Source organism: Spea bombifrons, chromosome 5, assembly GCF_027358695.1.
Source record: "Spea bombifrons isolate aSpeBom1 chromosome 5, aSpeBom1.2.pri, whole genome shotgun sequence".
Lineage (NCBI taxonomy): Eukaryota > Metazoa > Chordata > Amphibia > Anura > Pelobatidae > Spea > Spea bombifrons.
In genome coordinates, this window is record NC_071091.1 from 71,387,181 (window position 1) to 71,406,921 (window position 19,741).

The following is a 19,741-nucleotide window of genomic DNA, read 5'->3' on the forward strand; positions in this document are numbered from 1 at the left end:
TGATGGTGGGGGGGGTTTAAGGACATCAGATAATCCCCCCTCCAAGAGTGCATCAGTAGATGAACACCGTAAAAATAGTTGGTTTGTGAAATATTTAAACCTGTAGTGGGAATATGTCGGACACCCCTCTCCTGATTTTAGCTTTAAGTCCATATCCGTGTGGATTTACGCATTCAGCATGACCTTTGTTCACTTTTATGACGATTTATTCTAATATAAATATATATTGCCATAAATGTGTTTAATGCCAAGGTGGGTTTGTTCTTCTGCAGTAACTTCTCTGGAATGCTGACTTGTTTGCAAGTCTTTACAACACTGGTCTATTGTGAAGGTCTCACCTTCACAATGGGGAGATTAAACCATTTCTAGCTTCCTTTTCTTTGGCCTGCTTGGAGGCACTTCATTGTTTGTAGGTAAATCCAGATGGTAGTACAGTTAACAGACATGCCGGTTTTTTTTCTTTTTCTTTACAGAAATGCTAATCTAAAACTTCGGAGGTTTCACTTCCTTCTATATTACATTCCTGTCTTGTGTCAAACTGTGTTGAGCAGGGTCTGTCTTCGTTAAAAAATAAAATAAAAAAAAATGCAGGATGTGTCGAATACAGAACTTTATTGTTTCATTTCTAAAAGTAGTAGATTATTATTAATTTTTTTTTTTAACTTTTTTGTTTAACTGCCATACCATTTTTGGTATTTAACATGTTTGAATTTTTAGCAAAATTGTACACAGAATGAAAACGCCACACAGGTTTGCCATTCCCTTCTTTGCTATTAAGTGATGTCAATATGCAATAAAAGCATTCCTTCATAAAACATGTTATATCAGCAGTTTGCCACTCCCATGGATTATACCACTTACATCACAGAGGAGGATGAATGAAAACATTATTCTGTTTAGCACACACACTGTAAGACAGTTTTGTGCATGAATAGTGGCTCTTTAGATTAAAAGCTATTAAAACCGATTCATCATTTTGGGTAATCCTAGTTGAAGAGGCAGCAACTTCTAAGAATGGAGTGACTAACAAACATTAAAAATAATATAGGCCAAAGTTTGCCTTTTGAAAGTAAAACAATATATTTTTAGTGTTCATTTACATGGGAAAATCGTCAGTTAAGCTTTTAGAACCATTCTTCCCATTTTTTTCTGTTGTAAATATGGATGTGTTAATAGGTCCTTGGTATGTTTTTTGATACACAATCGCAATATGCATAGCCTCTGCATGCTTAAATTCCCTCAGTGTGTTAGCCTGTACCACTTCTGCTGGAAGATTGTGCCATATATCTACCGCCCACTCTGTTTATAACTATTTGGTTATCGATATAAGCGGCCCTCGTTTCTTGATTAAAGTTGTATCCGTGGGCTTCTGGTGCCAGTGGCGTGGAAAAGGTTCTGCTTGGTTCATTACTGAACCCAAATACCAGAGCGAAATTCACCAGCAGTGCGATAGAGGCTCAGTAGTTTTGCAGGTGTGAGCATGTCTCAATACTTGGAGCTCCTGGCTGGGAATTAACATGCATCGTTTCCCTCTCAAGTGCTATTCGGACAGAAAGGCCAACCTATTTTGCTTCACAGGCCTTTTAAGTGAATGGACATTACTAACCCCTTCAAATGTTCCATAGCTGGTTTCCTGAATCCTTTACTTTTGTTAAAAACCAAAAAAAACCACACATTCTAAAACTTAACCTTGACGACAAACTTTGTATCGACCCGTTGTTGTAATTTTTTTTTACCACAAGCTAGTGGTGTTTTTATAAAATTAAAAAAAAAGAAATGGTTAAATTTAATGTAATACTTCGAGCTCTTTGAACCTTTGGGTTGTTGCATTTGATGAAATTATATCTTGCTTATCTCTTTGAGATTACCTTACTTCCTCCTGTGAGCTGTGAAAATGGAACAAAAAAGTACTCTGTTTAACTGTTTTAGTACCGTTTTTTTCTTTTTCTTCTATCAACAAAAATATTCGGGACTTTAATTTTGCATATTTCACGCTATCACGGTTGGCTGTAAGCACAGGGGTGTTTTCAACGCATGAAAAGTTTCTGACTTTTCCTTCGGACGACTGACTGACTCTATAACCATGTGTAATTTGCTGAAAGTTCCTCCATTGTTGGATGGTTACGAACCCAGGTAATGTCTGTGAGTGCTGACTTCATCAGAATCATCATCTAATGGATTTACTTAGCCAGGTAAATTGATGGAGCTTCTGAGAAGCGGGGCAAGTTCAAACACCGCCGCTTCCTTACATCAGTAATTTATGTGCAGCAAGTATAAAGAAAAAACATGGATATCTAATAACGTTGTTTGCACTAAAATCAATCCACGAGGAAAGCGTTCACTAGAGTTGTGGGCTGTATAGCCTACTGTTTAACATATGCTCGGTGCCTGCAGGACATATGTTTAGTAGAGGAAATGTACTCTGTAATATTGGTCTGTTTGGTCCAGTTATAGATCCGCTGCTCTGGAACGTGGCTTGGCCGTTTTGTGTTGATGTATTTATGGGTGTTACGCTCCTCATACCAACAACTACCCATATGAAAACTTGCAGCTTTCATTATTTCACTTACACACTTTCACTTTTGTTTACTTATCGAGCATGTGCTCCTTACTAGTTCCACCGTTAGCAGAGTTGTTGCTGTACAAACAAAGGAAATGTTGACTGTAAAATGAGGTGCCATTCAAATATTTAAAGCCTTACACAAATCAGTAGTTCAACCTATTTCTAAGACATTTAAAGTTTTCCATGTTATGTTTTTATATATAAACATTTACACAGACGCTCTCATACTAACACACAAAATCACACACTATCATATAAATACACGTTCATTTCAACACAACCATACATACACACACACACACACAATCCTAACCTGTACACTCACACACACACTCACGCTAACACTCTATTACCGTCATCACATCCTTTTTTTCCTTGCACACTGTGGAAGCAGCAACACTATAACCACAGGGTCACGTCACATTGTGTTACATAACTATGTTCTTGCTATGTTGAACTGGCCCTGCTTAAAGAATTTTGGACTGGGGGGATTGCGCCATGCTCCCTGGGCCAGTCCACCAGCACTAGTTATCATTCATGTTGTTTTTTTTTTTAATATGGATGAGCTTATTTAAAAACGGGCAAATTAAAAAAAAAAAACAAAAAAAACTTTTCATTAGTCTCAATTTAGGGTGTTTCCTATCCAAATATCAGATAGTATCTTTTACAATTTTGTACCTGGTTGGTAGATATTCAAACATTCGGGAGGGTAATATTCGCCTTGGACAATGTTTTTTAATTTATTTTTATTGAAGTCATATTGAACAGATTTCAGTACAAAGTGCAAAATATCTGTAAATCCTTAGCGGTAGGTGGTTTTCTTTTATCCCACTCTAGAGTAACTTTGCAACAAACCATGACTTATTGCACGTTATCCAAACAACCAAATTGACACTTAAGGTCACAACTTCTCGAGTCTGACCTTACTTGTTCTTCTGTGAGGTCTGAAGTTGAATTCTTTAAATTATCCTGTTACACTTGGCTGAATTTCGTAACTGGAAAGGTGACTCCCCCATCAATAACAACCTACAACTGCCAACAAGACCAGTTCTTTAGCCCTGAAACTTTTACGTAAAGGTTGCCTATTTCTATTTGGAATCCAAGCTGCACATTGCCTTATTTATTTTCAGTAGTCTTTTAACACCCGAAAGCTAGTGTGGCCATCTTTCACTGCAATCTAAAAGTGTAGTTTTACCTGCAGATAAAACACAGCCGGGATAGTAACCTTTTTGATCAGGAATATGATAACTAAACAATAGCACTGCTAGATGGAATCTATTGTGTGTTTTATAACCGTCCGTTCTCCACTTCACTATATTATACGCCGTTATTACTTTGGCTTCGTGTTCTGCATTTATGGATGATGGATCCAAAGGGTGTTAATCGTAGTATATATTATTCTAAATTGACACTGTGTGTAGCTGTTTCTAAAGTAGGGCTTGCTTGTTATATCGCCAAGAACTGATATGCAATATAAAGGATGACATTTTATTCCCATCTGACCTTGACACGGAATTCTACTCGGGCATCATGAGCTATGTGAGCTGTTAGCGGCTTGGAACTTGCTGTAAGTCAGTTGTCTCCAATTCTCTTCCCTTACTTTACTAATTTGGTGAATATAATGCATCATTTAAACCCGTATGGACCTCGTATATCTGTCAGTGAGCTATCTGATATATTTATATAGCACACATACACAAATACAAACATATTGGTATCCTACAGAGACTCTGACAACTATTCCTTTTTATTTTCCTAGCTGTGCGGGACTATAAATTTGTGTGTGAGCAGGTACACAGGGCCCTATTGTGTACGGCACACAGGAATACATTGCCTGTCTCCTTTTATTTCACCTCTCTTTAGTGGAGAATGCTTTCTGATGCCTGCCAGCTGCATTTCCCCCCCTCCAGGGGCTTCACAACCCAACACCAATAATTATGCAGAGACCAATCAATTATAATAAAACTTATGGATGTTTTGTTTATCGTAACCAAGAACAAGCAGAATAGAAAGCCCACAGAAGAGTATTCTGTTCCGTGTAACTGGAGATTGAGTGTCCTTTAGCCATCCCCTTACTTAATAAAGGGAATGAACAACTGCAGTGCATTTACAGATATGCAGAGCATTTTATGTCGCTGAATCTATTCTGTTTATACCAGTATTAGATGTCCTGATGCTTTATGTATATTTAGTATGCATATACCCTAAAAGGAGATGTAAGGTGGTGTGTATGCTTGAGTTTCCTACAGCAGCTCTAGACTTCTCCGTAATAGATTTGCAGCCCACTTTCTTCTCTTTATGTAATGTAACAGAATGCATGCTTTTGAATACTTTGTAGTATAGTGAATTCCATCTGTGCTTTTACTTACAGGGGGAAAAATAAATTTTTGTTGTAGGAAAAGGTCAACGTTTTATGTGTGGACACTGTCTTAGGCATCTAGAACATTCTGATATTAGTTTAGTTGACTACTTTTTATATGTTATGTTGTGTTATCGTATCCTCCTAACTTAGTGGCAGGTTCTTCAAATAGATTGCAATAGAGAGGTAGAACTCATTTGCAGGTTTGTGTTGTTGTCCTATAGTAAACATGCGTCCTTCCTAAGGTTGAATAAATTAGGATACTCCCAGCTGCGTTTGTCCAACATTGGCGCCTATCTTAACTGTAATACCACCTCCCCACCATGAGCATTCTAGCTCTTTACTTTGCAGTGTTATACAAAACAAAACACTTTGCTTAAGTTAAGTATGTTCAGGTCATCATTTTCTTTGTGTTGTCTTTTGTTAATTGCCTATGTCTTTAAATTGATTTATTTTATACTAGGTTGTACGTGTATGAGAAAAAAAAAGAAAATCTATATAGCCAGAAATTATTTATTGTTCATGTATTTGTAAAACAGCCTACAGTGCTGGGCCATGTGCCTAGCTATGTATTACTGGGCATATGTTCCAAGTCATAATGTACTGCTATAGGTAGCTCTCCAGCTCAAGTCAAATGGTCTACGCTATCAAAGCATCATGGGATTTTTACTTTGGGATATAACCTTTTGGGATATATTTTATTTAAATGCTGTGCACAAAAAGCTGAATATTTTTAACATAATTGTAGCACATATCTTCCAAAGCATGATGTAAAAGACAGCACTATGTAGACCTCTAATAATTTTTATTCTGATTTCAGAGACCTGCTCATGGATGCCTGGAAATCTGTGATTGGGACTGCCTCAAATCACTTTGTAGTTTATCCATAGTGAAATGAGTGGCCTGACCACAGTATCATCTACTTAAGGTAAGTTGTCATACCCCTTTTTAAAATACACAAACACCAATCAACTTTTGGTTATTGAATAATAGGATATGATACAGTCTGTGGTGGAAATGGTTTATCATTAACACATCTGTTGGTTTACTAGCATGTCATACTGTCTTGACATTTTGAGTTATTTCATATAATACTATCCAGGTGCACTAGCCCTTTTGACATGCAAATGGTTCATCGCCCAAGATTGCCACATCACATTTAAAAGTAAACTATGTGCATGCAGAACTAGCCAGGTCTACAGGTCATGTCACTTAGCAGCACTCATGGTAACACATCTGTGTTGAGTCCCTGGTTCACATCAGGGGGAGACGAGATATAGGAGTACATGTTAGATGCTAACGACATTGGTATAGATTAGGGTTATTGACATTTGTATGTGTATAAGTACTTTTTATCAGGCATGATGTTTCTTGTGCTTTTAAAGTAAACCGAATGCTGCTTCTTTTAGACTAATGGAAAGTGGTTGGGTTGTGCAGAATATGAAACCGTATTGTGTAACATGTATAGAATGTAGCTCCTAATATGTTTTTCCTTTTTAACATTCTGTAGGGGAGCGTCCATCATTGTCCTCTGTCTTCTGAAGGCAATTCTTGATACCTACATGCCTATCCCACCCTGGAAAAGGAAAAAGAAATCATGATTCACTACTAGTTCCATGGGTCATTAACACACAACGGCCTCATTGGGCGCTTTTTCCTATCGGTCAAGTATCTCAATATAGTCAGGTAATACAGCTGTCATATTGTATACAGATTTTAAACTACACTTCATTAGGGGAAACATCCATGGTTCACTGCCGAGTTGTACTTTTGCAATAAAGTTTTGCATATTTGTAATAGTATAAATAACAATCTCGGGCATGCCTAGTACGTGAGGGGCATAGACGTACGGTGAATTGGTTAGTTTTGTATTCATTACAATTATTTTTGGTGTAGAAAGAGCAATCTAAAAAAAGGGGAACGCCAAAAAAAGCTTGTTCTTGTGTCTAAATTGCTGCTGACCTGTACGTCACTTGACTGCTAGTGATGATGTGATGCAAGCAGTGTTTCAGGGGACATCGTGTGACATCACTGGCCATCTGTTTCGGTCCACTTCCACACTTGGCATTCCAAACACTTTTTGAATAGCCACCCAGCGGTAATTGTAGAATCTGTGTCTTTAGCTTAAGGCTATACGTTTCTTACCTTTCCGTTGTAATTATTCACAGCATGGAATGTGTATTGATATAAGGGTCTTAACTAGGGTTAATAGGTGTCTTGGCATGGCCCTTTTTATAAACTGCCTTGTCTGTATTTCTGTCTTTGTTTACAACCTACTTCTCTAGAGTTGTTACTCTTTCCAAAACTAAGTAGAGTAGCACATGCTATATTTAAATATACATAGTGCAGGAGTATTTTTTACATTTTTAACAGATGTGTCTCATTCTCTCTTTTAGATTTAGTAATTGTCCTTTTAATAAAGTTTGAGCAAGTCTTCTATTCAATTACCAGATCATTCTGTAAGCCATGCTTATTTGTTGTGTAACGGGATTTAGTTGTGATCGGACCTTTTAATACTGCAAGAGCTATTTTCTTGATGGAATTTCAGGAAGGTGATTTAGTTGCTTTATCCAAGTGTATAGAAAACATCCTATGTAGAATATCCCAGAGACTTGTGATATGACTTGGTTTGTCTGTCTAGTTGACTTTAATATAGAAAATACATGTAACGTCAAATAATTATTTTTACAACCTTTGCCAGGATAATGGCATTGCCGCCTTTCAGCATATGTTTTTTTTTTTTTTTTTTTTTTTTTTTTTAGTTTGCTTTACTGCTTCAAATTCCATTGTGTAATGGGAAATTATATTTTTTTAACTTGAATAAACCCTGAATAAATGTATCTGCATCCTTGCACAGCTTGGTATTTATAAAGGGCATTTTGTTAAATGACTAGCATTAGGCAGTCTCATGCATGGATCTTTGTGTGTCAGCAAATGGCCTACAAGTTTAATTCACCTGATAATAGAATCAAGCAGTTTTGTTTTTTTTTTTAAAAAAAAAAGCTGAAATGCAAGAAATACAAATATTTTCTCTTCCCTTTAAATTTACATGGTGTCCCCCTTGCAAAATGCTTTCTTTCCCCTTTCTGTGCATGAGAGGTGTTCGGCCAAACACATATCCCTCCACTTCACATACTTACCCCAAGTTAGCTGCAGAGCATGCGATTTATTTCGAAGGGGTGCATTTTCCAAACTAAATACTTTAAAAAAAAAAATTTATAAGGCGCTGTCCCCTTTAAAGGTAGGAGACAGATTAAAATGCAACATGCACTTTAACTGCAACTTTGAGTCAACAATTTGGACAGAATCAACCGTATTTCCTTTGTTTCTCAAGCCGTCCTCTCGGCAGAGTTGCACAATATGGCACACACTGTTTCTTTTGAACCCAAAATGTGCTGCGAGTCTTCCTGACTCCCCGTGTGATTAATAAACATCTCAGATTGTGCAGTTGAGCAAGGTCAGAGAGAAGTCTGTACACTGCCTGAAACGCAACAATTCAGGATGGCAGGGGGGAGCTCTGCTTCCACGGCTTAAGCCCTACAATGAAATCTGTTTAGCAATGAGATCTGAAGTCCCTCGGCATTGTTCAATAGCTCTGCGAACACAGAAAAGGAGAAACAACCTCTTAATTTGAAGTGATGAGGCTTAGATTTTAAAAACCTCATGCTGTATATATATATAATTAACATATATTTTGAGGAACTCAAATTTCTGTTTGCTATTAAATCCTCTGACTTTTTTTTTTTTTTTTTTTTTTTTTAAGAGGATTAATTCACGGTGTGGTTCTGTTTTTTTTTTTTTTTTTTTTTTGTCATCTAATTTTATTATTTCAATTTTCTATTTAAATGTAACCATTCACCCAAAGAAAGGGAGGGGAGCGGGGGTTCTGACAAAGAAGGTACATTGTGTTGATAGATTTGCTTGCGATTGTATTGCTCACAGGGAAAGAAAATAGGTTTGTTATGTATAACCTCCCCTACAAGATGAGTAATTAATTTGCTTGTGAGATTGAATGGCATCGTTAGGAAGGGAGTGGCTTGCCTAGTTTAAAACCTGTTTTTCCTCCTAGTATAGGAACATGTTTTTTTCTTGCTACTAAATCTAAAATATTAATTACTTTACATAATCAGGTAAATGTATCCCTGCTTTTATTCTTAAATATTTAAAAAATATTTTTAAGTAATGAATTTAAAAAAATAAATAACGAGCCACAAACCTAAGCGTTTTCCTTTTTTTTTTTTTTTTTTTTTTTTAATATTTTTTTTTTCCTAAATTGTTTTTAGAGCCAATACTCTACAGAGTCCTTGACGTCCGTGACGGCTTGTGTCAAGTGATGATCGCTTCTGTTGTTATCCATTGCAAGTAGATGTTTGTAGGGAATACTTTTTTTTTCTTCATTCTTTCACCCTTACCCAGGGCTCTGTACCCACAGCACTGGTTTGAACTTCTTGCATGAACTACTTCAGAACATTCATTAACTTTTTTTTTTTTTGATAATTAACCATGAGCGATGCTGACGTGTTATAAACGTTGATTTGAAATTTAAATTCGGGAAGTGGGAGCTGGCTTGATCAGTAGTGATGCTGTGTGTAGTTGCCTTTGCTCTTAATCTGTCTCCTAGCAATGTGCTGCAGGTCTGCTCAATTACAGATCAAATTTACCAGGAGACGAGCGATTCTATTTGTGATGCGGTCTTAGGTGCATTAGGAACACACTATGATTATCTCAATGTTTGTTTCCATCTCTGCAGCACGCAAATGCAAGCTGTTGTCTTCCACCCCCCCCCTTCTGTAATATGTATATATGGAATACGTATAGTTCTCGTATCTGCAGCGCTTGATGTTTTATAACCTGTCCGACACGGTTGCCGCCACGGCTTCACCAATTTCAGAACTGTCTTATAAATCTACGTATGTACAGTAAATGTTATAGCTTTGGTATTTTGTTTCTGCATTGATTGGTGCGGTTATATTTATCTAATAACGGACAGCCCCGAAGAACTAGGAAGTGGTGACTAAGGTGATTTGAGAATAAAATGTTGCAGGATGCTTGGCTGTTATTGCAGCTCCTCCAGGCTGTATCGTAATCAAAGGCGCACTGGGAAAACTAACACAAGGTAGGTTTTAGGATGAAGTTACACGGTGCACTTGCGAAGAATTGCTCTGCATGCGACTGCACTGATTTGTGTAGCTTGTGATGCACTCTGCTGCCCATCGAGGTAGAAGAACGAGGAATATCTAGGTCACGTTCAATGCTGCAACCCAGGGGATACCTGGAAACCATGCACCTTGTAGGCAGAATTTCCGTAGAATAATATTAAAAAGCTGTTGCTACCACAGAGCCCGCATATGTATCTTTGCCGCTCTGCTGCGGAGCGTATAAACGCGAGCTCATTGTTAACGTTCTCCAAGCTGTATTCCTGAAAGACCTCGTCGCAGGCGTAATATTTATGTGTTGACAGAGCAGAAAAGAAGTACCGCAGATGATAAAAGCTATAAAAGGGCTTTTATGCAGAGTCGTGTTTTTTTGTTTTGCTAATGTTTGACTGTTTTTCCGGGTCGTTGCACTGGATTGTGCCTCTGCCGGTGTTGATACACAGGGTGCTACTAATATTATGATATGTATCAAATGGCTGTTTAATTATTGACGCAAAAGAAAATAACGCGCTCCCTTTAGGTTTGTGTTTCGCTTTGTGTATATTTGAGCTGCCCACTTTTGAATCGTTCTTTATGTGCGTTTTTATATTTTTTTTAACTTAATGATATTTTTGATGGCTTCCGTCGATTTTTATTTTGGTCTGATTATAATAACTACTGCATTTTGGATGATATTACGTCTTTGGAAAGTTACCTATTAATACACTTTCTGGTACAAATGCCTCTGAATCTATATATATATATAAAAAAACAAACTGGTTATGTCATCATGTATCTATGTAATAGCTGGTGAGCTCATTACCTCCTAGTTGTACTGTAACTATGGTCACTGGAGAGAACTGTTTACAGACTTGTACCATGTGCCTCCTATGTCTGTTTCATAGTAATTGAATTCAGAAGACCAGAATTGCTGCCATTTCAAGATTATGCCCATTAACTGGCAGTTTTTACAATAAATCTCGGACTAGAAAATGTAATGTATTTGACACATACACAAAAAGGAATGTTTACTCGGCGCAGTTCAAAGTGATTTAGCTAAGTAATTATGGATTAAGCATTATTTTTTGACGTAGTGCAGTGTCTCAATTATATTACTTTGCTATAATGTTAAATCATTCCAGGGATTAATTGATACCCGCTGCTCATAAGGTACAGTTTTTCTATGTCGTGTATGCATATACACAGCATGTGTGTCATATATAATGTATGTACCTGCACACACACCCTGTATGTGTGTGTATATATAATATATCTATATATATATATATATATATATATATATATATATATATATATATATATAATTAAATACACCGCAGTAATCCAAAGCACTCAGCCTCACTTTGTAATATAAGTCTGATTTTCCTGTTTGGTTTTCATTGTATGTTCTCTGCAAATAAAGACCGAATTACCCCAGCTATACATGGGATCAGCTGTCGGAGTGGAAATAGCGACAACTTTTTAAAGAATGTATTGACTGAAACATTTCCTATAAACATGATATGCCGAATCGACCTTTTGAGGCGCACTTTATTTACTAACCCAGCATATACAATTTTTTTTTAACTTTTTTGACAACCTAAAACTGTATGTCTTGATGTCTTGTTTCCTTTGTTATCTTTTGAATTCCCCGTGCAGTTCGTATCGGGAGTTTACTGATGACTGGTGTACATTAAGCTTCTTTTTAAATCTCTGCGTGGAACAAATGAAAATGTTGAGCAGTGAAAATGATGATGCATGTTTTTCATTCGCGAAATGCAAAGTGCCAAATACTACAGTTCTATGCTGGCAGTCGTCATCTTTTCAGCGGTGGAAGAGCACATAGTGATTCTCTTCATCCATTCCTCCATAATAACGTACAAATGTGTGTTTGCTCATAATGGATTATTGATTGGCCTGAGAACGGCAAAAGCCCTGGGGCATTGTCATCAATGGTACTTACTCTTCCAATAGTGAATGCATCAGTTCATACAGCGACTCAGGACCCCTGCTTATAAGTATTTCATTGTTTGTTTTGTTGGGCAATTTTAAGGAGGGAGGCACCGCGTATTGCTTATTTATTAGTAGCATTATTGGCCTTAACTGAGCATTGCAAAAAAAAACCTATTGTTTTTAGAGTAATGTGATACAAGTTTAAGCATCAAATAGTCTTTAACCCCTTAAGGACCGAGCTCATTTTTCGTTTTGTACCCTGTGGGACCGAGGCTGTTTTGACACTTTTGTGGTGCTTGTGTTCAGCTGTAATTTTCTCCTCACCCATTTAGTGTACCCACATAAGTTATATATTGTTTTTTTCAGGACAAGATGGGCTTTCTTCAGATACCATTATTTTGATCGTATCATCTTATTTACTATAAAAAAAATAAAAAAAACATGGTGAAAAATTGAAAAAAAACACATTTTATGACTTTTATTTGAAAAATCTTTTACTCACCTAAAAAAGCAAGTAAAAAAACTAGCTAAATAGATTCTACTACTTGTCCTGAGTTTAGAGATACCCAATGTTTTTATGTTTTTTTGCTGTTTTTTGTAAGTTATAGGGCAATAAGTACAAGCAGCGTTTTATGATTTCCAAATCTTTTTTAACAAATCTGCTCAGTCTGCCTCCATCTCCTCTTTGGAACATCTTTGAAGCCGGTTAACTCAATTTAACCCCCTCAAACCATATATTTTTGAAAACTAGACACCCAAGGGTATTCCAAATGCTGTTATTTTAACCCTTTCCATGCACCAATTATACAACTACACTTTGTCAAACTTTGTAATAGTAAATTTTTTTATTTTTTTTTCCACACAAATTGTACTTTAGTTATAGATATACAGGTTCTGGTATATGTCACTATCAAACAACACCCCAATATGTGTTCAGCAACATCTCCTGAGTACAGCGATACCCCACATGCATGGGTTTGTCAGATTGTTTGGCTGGTAAAAGGCTACTTTTGGGGCATGCGTAATTCAGGTGGTCATTTGGTCATTGTGCCTCCCTCTCCTCTTTGGAATATCTTTGAAGCCGGTTAACTCAATTTAACCCATTCAAACCATATATTTTTGAAAACTAGACACCCCAGGGTATTCCAAATGTTGTTATTTTAACCCTTTCCATGCACCAATTATAGAACTACACTTTGTCAAACTTTGTAATAGTAATTTTTTTCACACAAATTGTACTTTAGTTATAGATATACAGGTTCTGGTATATGCCACTGTCAAACACCCCCCCCCAATATGTGTTCAGGAACATCTCCTGAGTGCAGTGATACCCGACATGCATGGGTTTGTCGGGTTGTTTCAGATTTAAAATGCCACATTTGGGAAGTGCGCTTTTTTTCTCCATTTAGGTCAGTCTGTACCTATGCCCTATCTTTGAGCTAGGCCACTCCAATTTACCCCATCAGCCATTTTTTTATATATTAGACACCCCTTGGGTATTTGAAGTGCTTTTATTTTAACTCTTTGTTGAGATTTTTGAGAAATTTTAGCACTTGCTCAAAATAATAAACTTTTTTTTTTAATTTAATTTTATTTTTTTAATACTTTTTTTATATTTTTTTTACACATTTTGCTGGTACTGGATGGTTCATCTAGTGACATCACTGCATAATTATTTTTAAATGTTAGCAAATTTTTTTTATTTTTTTTTTCCATTTTTTATTTTTGAATATTTTACTAATCACATAGTGATTAGAAAGCTGGGCTCCATTGACTTGCATGGTTGAATGCAGTACCTGTATTCAACCAGCAAGTGGAGCCAGTTCTCTAGAGGGTCTGGAGACCCTCTAGCGAACTTTTTCGTCTCTATTGTTTTATTTCCCTGGCCGCCGCCATCTTGCTTGATGGCGAAGATCACCGGCAGCGGCGGCTGTGACCGCTCTCCGGAGCGGTCACAGCCCACCTAGAGGTAAGTGTTTGGTGTCGCTGGATGCCTCCTGATCGAGGCATTCCAGCGACACCATTTAAGTTTAGGAGGCGATCGTTGATCGCCTCCTAAACGCTTTTAAAACGGGCGTCCGCCGCCATACAATGTATGGCGGCTGTTGACGCCCCGGGGAGGGGCCAGATATGGCCCCCGATGCCGATCTCGGCCTTGCTGAATGCCTCGACATCGAGGCATTGCAGCAAGGCCGTTTAAGCGAAGAAAGTGATCCTTGATCACTTTCTAAGCTTATTTAATTTTTTGACGGTTCAGGACCGTCAAAGGTCATTTAGTGACCTTCTTGTTATGACGGTCCTGAACCGGCAAAGGTCGCGAAGGGGTTAAATAAACTCGTCGTAAAGTGCTTTATTGTGGCAAAGCCTGGTATGAAGATAAAGCACTGTAGTAGGTTATGGGAATTGAAAGTCTCCGTTACTGTATGCCTCATGGCTACTAGTTAGTAAGGTTCTGGTGTTACTCTAGCATCAGAGAAGGTAAGGGCCGATCGCTTATCGACTTACCCAACATGCAAGCTGACAGTTTGAGAAGGCACTTGAGGACAACCTTCGTTCTTTGTAAGCGATATGTGAGGACATGAAAAACAGGAAGTTTACTATAACATTTCTTTTAAGTTTTTGTTTCGAGAGCACTGTGATGTTTAGAATATATTAATACCTTATTAAATCACATGGTGTAGTAGGGAACCACCTTATGGGAACCGTACTCAGGATCTCAGTGTGGGCTACCTTGAGAGGGTATGAAAACTAGTATATCCCTTCTAGGTTCTGCAGTTTGAGGCATTTTGTAGGCAGGCACCTTCAATCCTTGGAGGAGGGGAGGCAGGATAGTGTCTGGTTGCTTGATTTACAGTATGTACAGATGGCTGCACTCGGCATGTTTTCTGTATACTGGTCCCAACCGTCTTTTTTTTTTTTTTTTTTTTTTTTTTTGCTGTTCGACTTCAAAGAAGAACATTCCAAGGTTACCCAAGCAACTCACCTGCTTAGTAGTACATACACACACAACTGCTTGCAATGGATCCTTATAGACCACATAGTGTATATTAAGTATATGGACTACATTAACCCCAAATACAAGACACAAAATAGCCCCGTGGTGCATTTCCTATAACAAACTTTTAGTTGTATACATGAAAAAAATTGAAATTCACACGTATCAATACCACGCTTCTTCATCAGATCGTTTGTTCAAGGTGCCCATACTACATCTTATACGGATAGCGTACATAATATCTATTACACATATTGTACACACACTCCATCTATCATACACAATACTTTTATTGTGTATTTATAGTAGTCAGAGTTTAGATATAGACATATACATATGTCTATATGATGCCTGATTATCGCCTTTGGTAGCAGACATATTGATACCTGTAATTTACCAATTCATAATACATCTTATACAGATAGTATGTATTAGTGCATTTATGTATAGACATACTTTTAGGTATAGTTTTATACATTAAAAAATGCACATTAACATAAATCAATGTCATACTTCTCCATCAGATTGTCCAGATTTTCCTTTATTTTTCCCCAGGAACATTTTTTTTTTTTAATGTTCACTTTATGGTGCGCAACTAGATATGCAAATATCTCGTAAGATAATTGTCCATAAATGACTACCTCCCAGTGTCTTCACATAATGTATTTGAGTATTCAAATAATTCATAGTTGTATAAACATGTAGTAGACTTTGTCTATATTCTATTTGCCGAAATAAAAAAAAAAAAAAAAAAATTATATATATATAATGCACATAATAATCATTTGGCCTGTCTAGTGTAGTCAAATTAGTAGCTACACATATGATGCCTAATGAGATGATTTATTTGAGGCACAATTATCTATTCAGCCATATTGACAAATGTAAGTCATCAACTCAATGTTATCTGACTTTACTGTCCTTCACTGCATTTTTTTTTTTTTTTTTTTTTTAAATAGTAAAATATTCTTCTATGGAAAATATGTCTAGAAAAATGTACATACCCTAGAGATAGACGTTGAATGCTCCATATTGTGGTCTGCTGGAGATCTTTACAGGTTGTGATTAATCTGTGAGATATTTGGCCAGTGATGTCATTTTTTTTCCCATCCTTGGTATCTAATTATACCATAGCTGACCACACCTAGTTATACTTATAAGTTGCTTATAGTGTAGTTCACTTCTTTTGAACAGAGCTAGCATCATGGTGCTGCTGTTCAGGCTTGTCCTTTTGGCTACGATCTTATTCTTGGTTTCATTTTATTTTAGCTCCTGACAGCCTGTACTGTACAATTTGTACTGTGGTAACAAGCTGGGGAGCCTATTTAGGAGGCCATAGGCGACCTCAGAAGACTCCAAAGAAGTTGAAATATAACAATTTGCTTTGGCTGCATCACTTGCTGCTTTTTCTGTGTAGGACCCTCTCTTGCCTTTTATTATAGAAAGCAGCACATTTACAGAGAATTCTATGTCCATGTCCATTCTACTTTTTTTTTTTTTTTTTTAACACAGAGTCTATGGCTTAGGAATAGCCTAGGAAAGCCACTCTTGGCCATATCCGGCAGCTCTGTCCAAATTGCAGAGTCTGACAATGTTAAAAACGTTCTTATTTTGACGTGTTTCTCGGTTGAGAGAGTTATCTTGTTTTAAACACAGCACTCTGTCAGATTGGAAACAGAACATAAGAGTAAACAGTGTGTGGTTTCAGAGTCAGTCACAGCAAGAGTAAGGCTCATGACTGTTGCCAGATGATGATCACGTGTTTTGATTCAACATACTCACAGAGTTAATACCATGCTAGTTCTATATCTACCTACACCCATGTTTATAATTTAGCAAATATAACCGGATTTTCAGTAAATGGAGTACCTAGGAGAAAACTAATCTTCTTTCGAAAGTAAATTTATTTAATTTGACTATCGACACTCAGTCACTGGGGTCTATGTCAATAACAGCCACATGCAGCTGAATAGTATAATCAACCATGACCCCACAGGCATTCTTAGAGTTGCTTAGCTGTTAGATGAGCTTGTTTATTCATGCAAAAACAGCAAGACTGCATATATCCAGACTCTTCCCTGCACACATCTAATCTCCAGAGGTAGCAAAAAAAGAAATGGCAGAATCAGTCAATCTCTGATGCATATTGTAGAAATACTCTTCCAGATTATTACTTTTTTTTACACTGACATTGTATGTAGTTGTTTACATTGTATATATTATTCCTTGATTGTATGATTTACATTTAGATGTACATAAATATGTCATTGTTAGAATGAATGGACTCTACAATTACTTTGTAGCTGAGTAACTAGACTATACTGCGTGGTGCTAAAAAAAAAAAAAAACAAAAAAAAAAATAAGAAAAATTAGGTTTGCCGCATATGGTTCAAATCATTTCAGTTATGTATGTAAAATTAGCGTATGAGTCCAAGTCTCTAGTGATCACAATGTTGAAATAGAAAACTGCTCCCAAGTAGGAAGTGCACTGCCAATTTGTTTAAAATAGGCTACTGAGTGACCTTTTACAAGTCAGATCTTTGGCAAAATGTCAGGTGAACAAAACACAAGAGATTGAAGTATGTTGGTAAGGAATTTGTACGTAGTAGCTTGAATGGATCAAGTAATAACAAGTGTTCCATTTTTTCCCCCCTAAGGTATCCATCTTTTTATTGTCGGAAAACGGAATATCGCCTTAGAAGTTATGCTTATCAGTAGAGCTGCACTTGAACCACATCTCCGCGGCCAGCCACTGCTGGGTTGAGTTTAATGTTGTTTAATTCTGCCTAATGTTATGCCGATGATGGACCGTAGGAAACAATTTGATATGGAGCTGCGTGAGTCCAACATGAAAGCAGGTAAAAATGACAATGAAGAAGATAAATCATCGTCCTTCAGCTGTGTCATCTGTGGCAAAAGTTTCCCCTTCCAGAGCTCTCTTTCACAGCATATGCGAAAACACACTGGTGAAAAGCCATACAAATGCCCTTACTGCGACCACAGGGCGGCCCAGAAAGGAAACTTAAAGATACACCTACGAACCCATAGAACTGGCACTATTAGTCATGTACAAGATGTGGAAATGACAGACTCTCATGTCGGAGAACTAGGTGTGTCTGAAGGTATGGGTGGCTGCGCAAGCCCCACTAAAAGCACATCTGCATGCAACAAAATACTTAATGGCACAGCACAAACAGAAGAACAGGAAGCAATGGATGATGACAAGCCCGGCAGTTATCCATGCAACTTCTGCAAAAATAAATATGATCGAAAGAAGGAGCTTGACCAGCACCTTCTGCAGGTGCACAAACCATACAAATGCAGATTTTGTAACTACATGACATTACGAGAGGAGACCCTGTTGAACCACATTGAGAAAGATCATATCACAACTGCAATCCCCTTAAACAGGGAAGGTTTTCCTGAGAACGGCAAAAATGAAATAGGCGGAGGAGAGTTCCCTTGTGAAGTCTGTGGACAGGCCTTTGGTCAGGCATGGTTTCTGAAGGCCCACATGAAAAAGCACCGGGGGTCATTTGATCATGGTTGTCACATTTGTGGCAGAAGATTTAAAGAGCCATGGTTCCTAAAAAACCACATGAAATCCCATGGTCCAAAGACTGGGAGTAAAAATAAACCGAAATCAGACACCGACCTGGTAGCCACTATTAATGATGTTGTACAGGAGGAGGCCATGATGACTGGCTTATGTCTCTATGAAGTTTGCACAAAATGTGGCAATTTGTTTACAAACCTGGAAAGCCTAAATGCACACAACCTTGTGCACTGCAAAATTGAAGAAAACACTGGTGAAGGCAAAGCAGATCAGGCAAGTGAAGGCTTATGTAATGGAATTTCAGAATCGCCTGAAGCCAAGCAGTTTTTCCTAGACTACCTTAAACTAAAACCTTTGGAGGACTCTAGTAAAACATCAAGTGCACAGCAAGGTAAAAGAGTGCCTGAGCTTGACCCAGTCAACAGTTATCAAGCTTGGCAGCTAGCTACCAAAGGCAAAGTAGCAGAGGCTTCAGAATATGTTAAATACTTGGGATGGGATGAGACTTTGGCGGATGCAGATGTAACTTATGACAGAGAGAAAGGTGAATATGTTTTTGTTGGTCAGGAGAAGAGAAAACGTGAGTCAGAAGGACACAATACCAGCAATCCAAAGAAACGCAATAACTCAAGTAGTAACCGCACAGAGAAAGGTGTCAGTGCACAACCTGGAGAAAACCATATAGAAGGAACAAATGATTTGGAATTCAGACCACCATCACGGCAGAGCCGAAGGTCCTCTCAGAATAAGTCCACTGAATGCTTTGAATGTGGAAAGATTTTCCGTACATACCATCAGATGGTGCTTCATTCTAGGGTTCACAGGAAGGAGCGAAGGAGCCTCAGTGAGAACGGCTCCATTTCTCATCGTGATAGATATGGCTCAAATAGCGATGGTGACTCCGCTAGCAGACCTAGCAGCCCAGACTCCACTTCTGCCCCAGAGGATTCACTTGCATCAGGCATGGGAGATGATGGTGCTGATGATGACAGTTTTGAAGAAGCTGCTGCTCTGTCACCAGGTAAGGCTGTTTTCCTAATTTAAAGCTAAATAGTCCATAGCATATTGGTTAATCCCATTGTTTATGCCAAATTTATACAGCACATGTGCAGTTCCTAAACCAAGGTAGTAATACAGGGACCCTTGGAAACACAATAAAGGACTTTGTCAGCTAAGGCAT

The 19,741-nt window shown here is 37.6% G+C and overlaps 1 protein-coding gene across 2 annotated transcripts in view; it reads left to right on the forward strand.

Moving 5' to 3' along the window:
* ZNF516 (zinc finger protein 516) overlaps window positions 1–19,741 on the forward strand; it is a 56,365-nt gene that overhangs the window by 15,012 nt on the left and 21,612 nt on the right. For both annotated transcript variants that reach the window (XM_053468369.1, XM_053468368.1), the window contains exons 2-4: window positions 5,743–5,850; window positions 6,433–6,608; window positions 17,663–19,582. In XM_053468369.1, coding sequence (XP_053324344.1) covers window positions 17,800–19,582 — 1,783 coding nt within the window. In that variant the 5' untranslated portion in view covers window positions 5,743–5,850; window positions 6,433–6,608; window positions 17,663–17,799. The remainder of the gene's footprint in view (window positions 1–5,742; window positions 5,851–6,432; window positions 6,609–17,662; window positions 19,583–19,741) is intronic.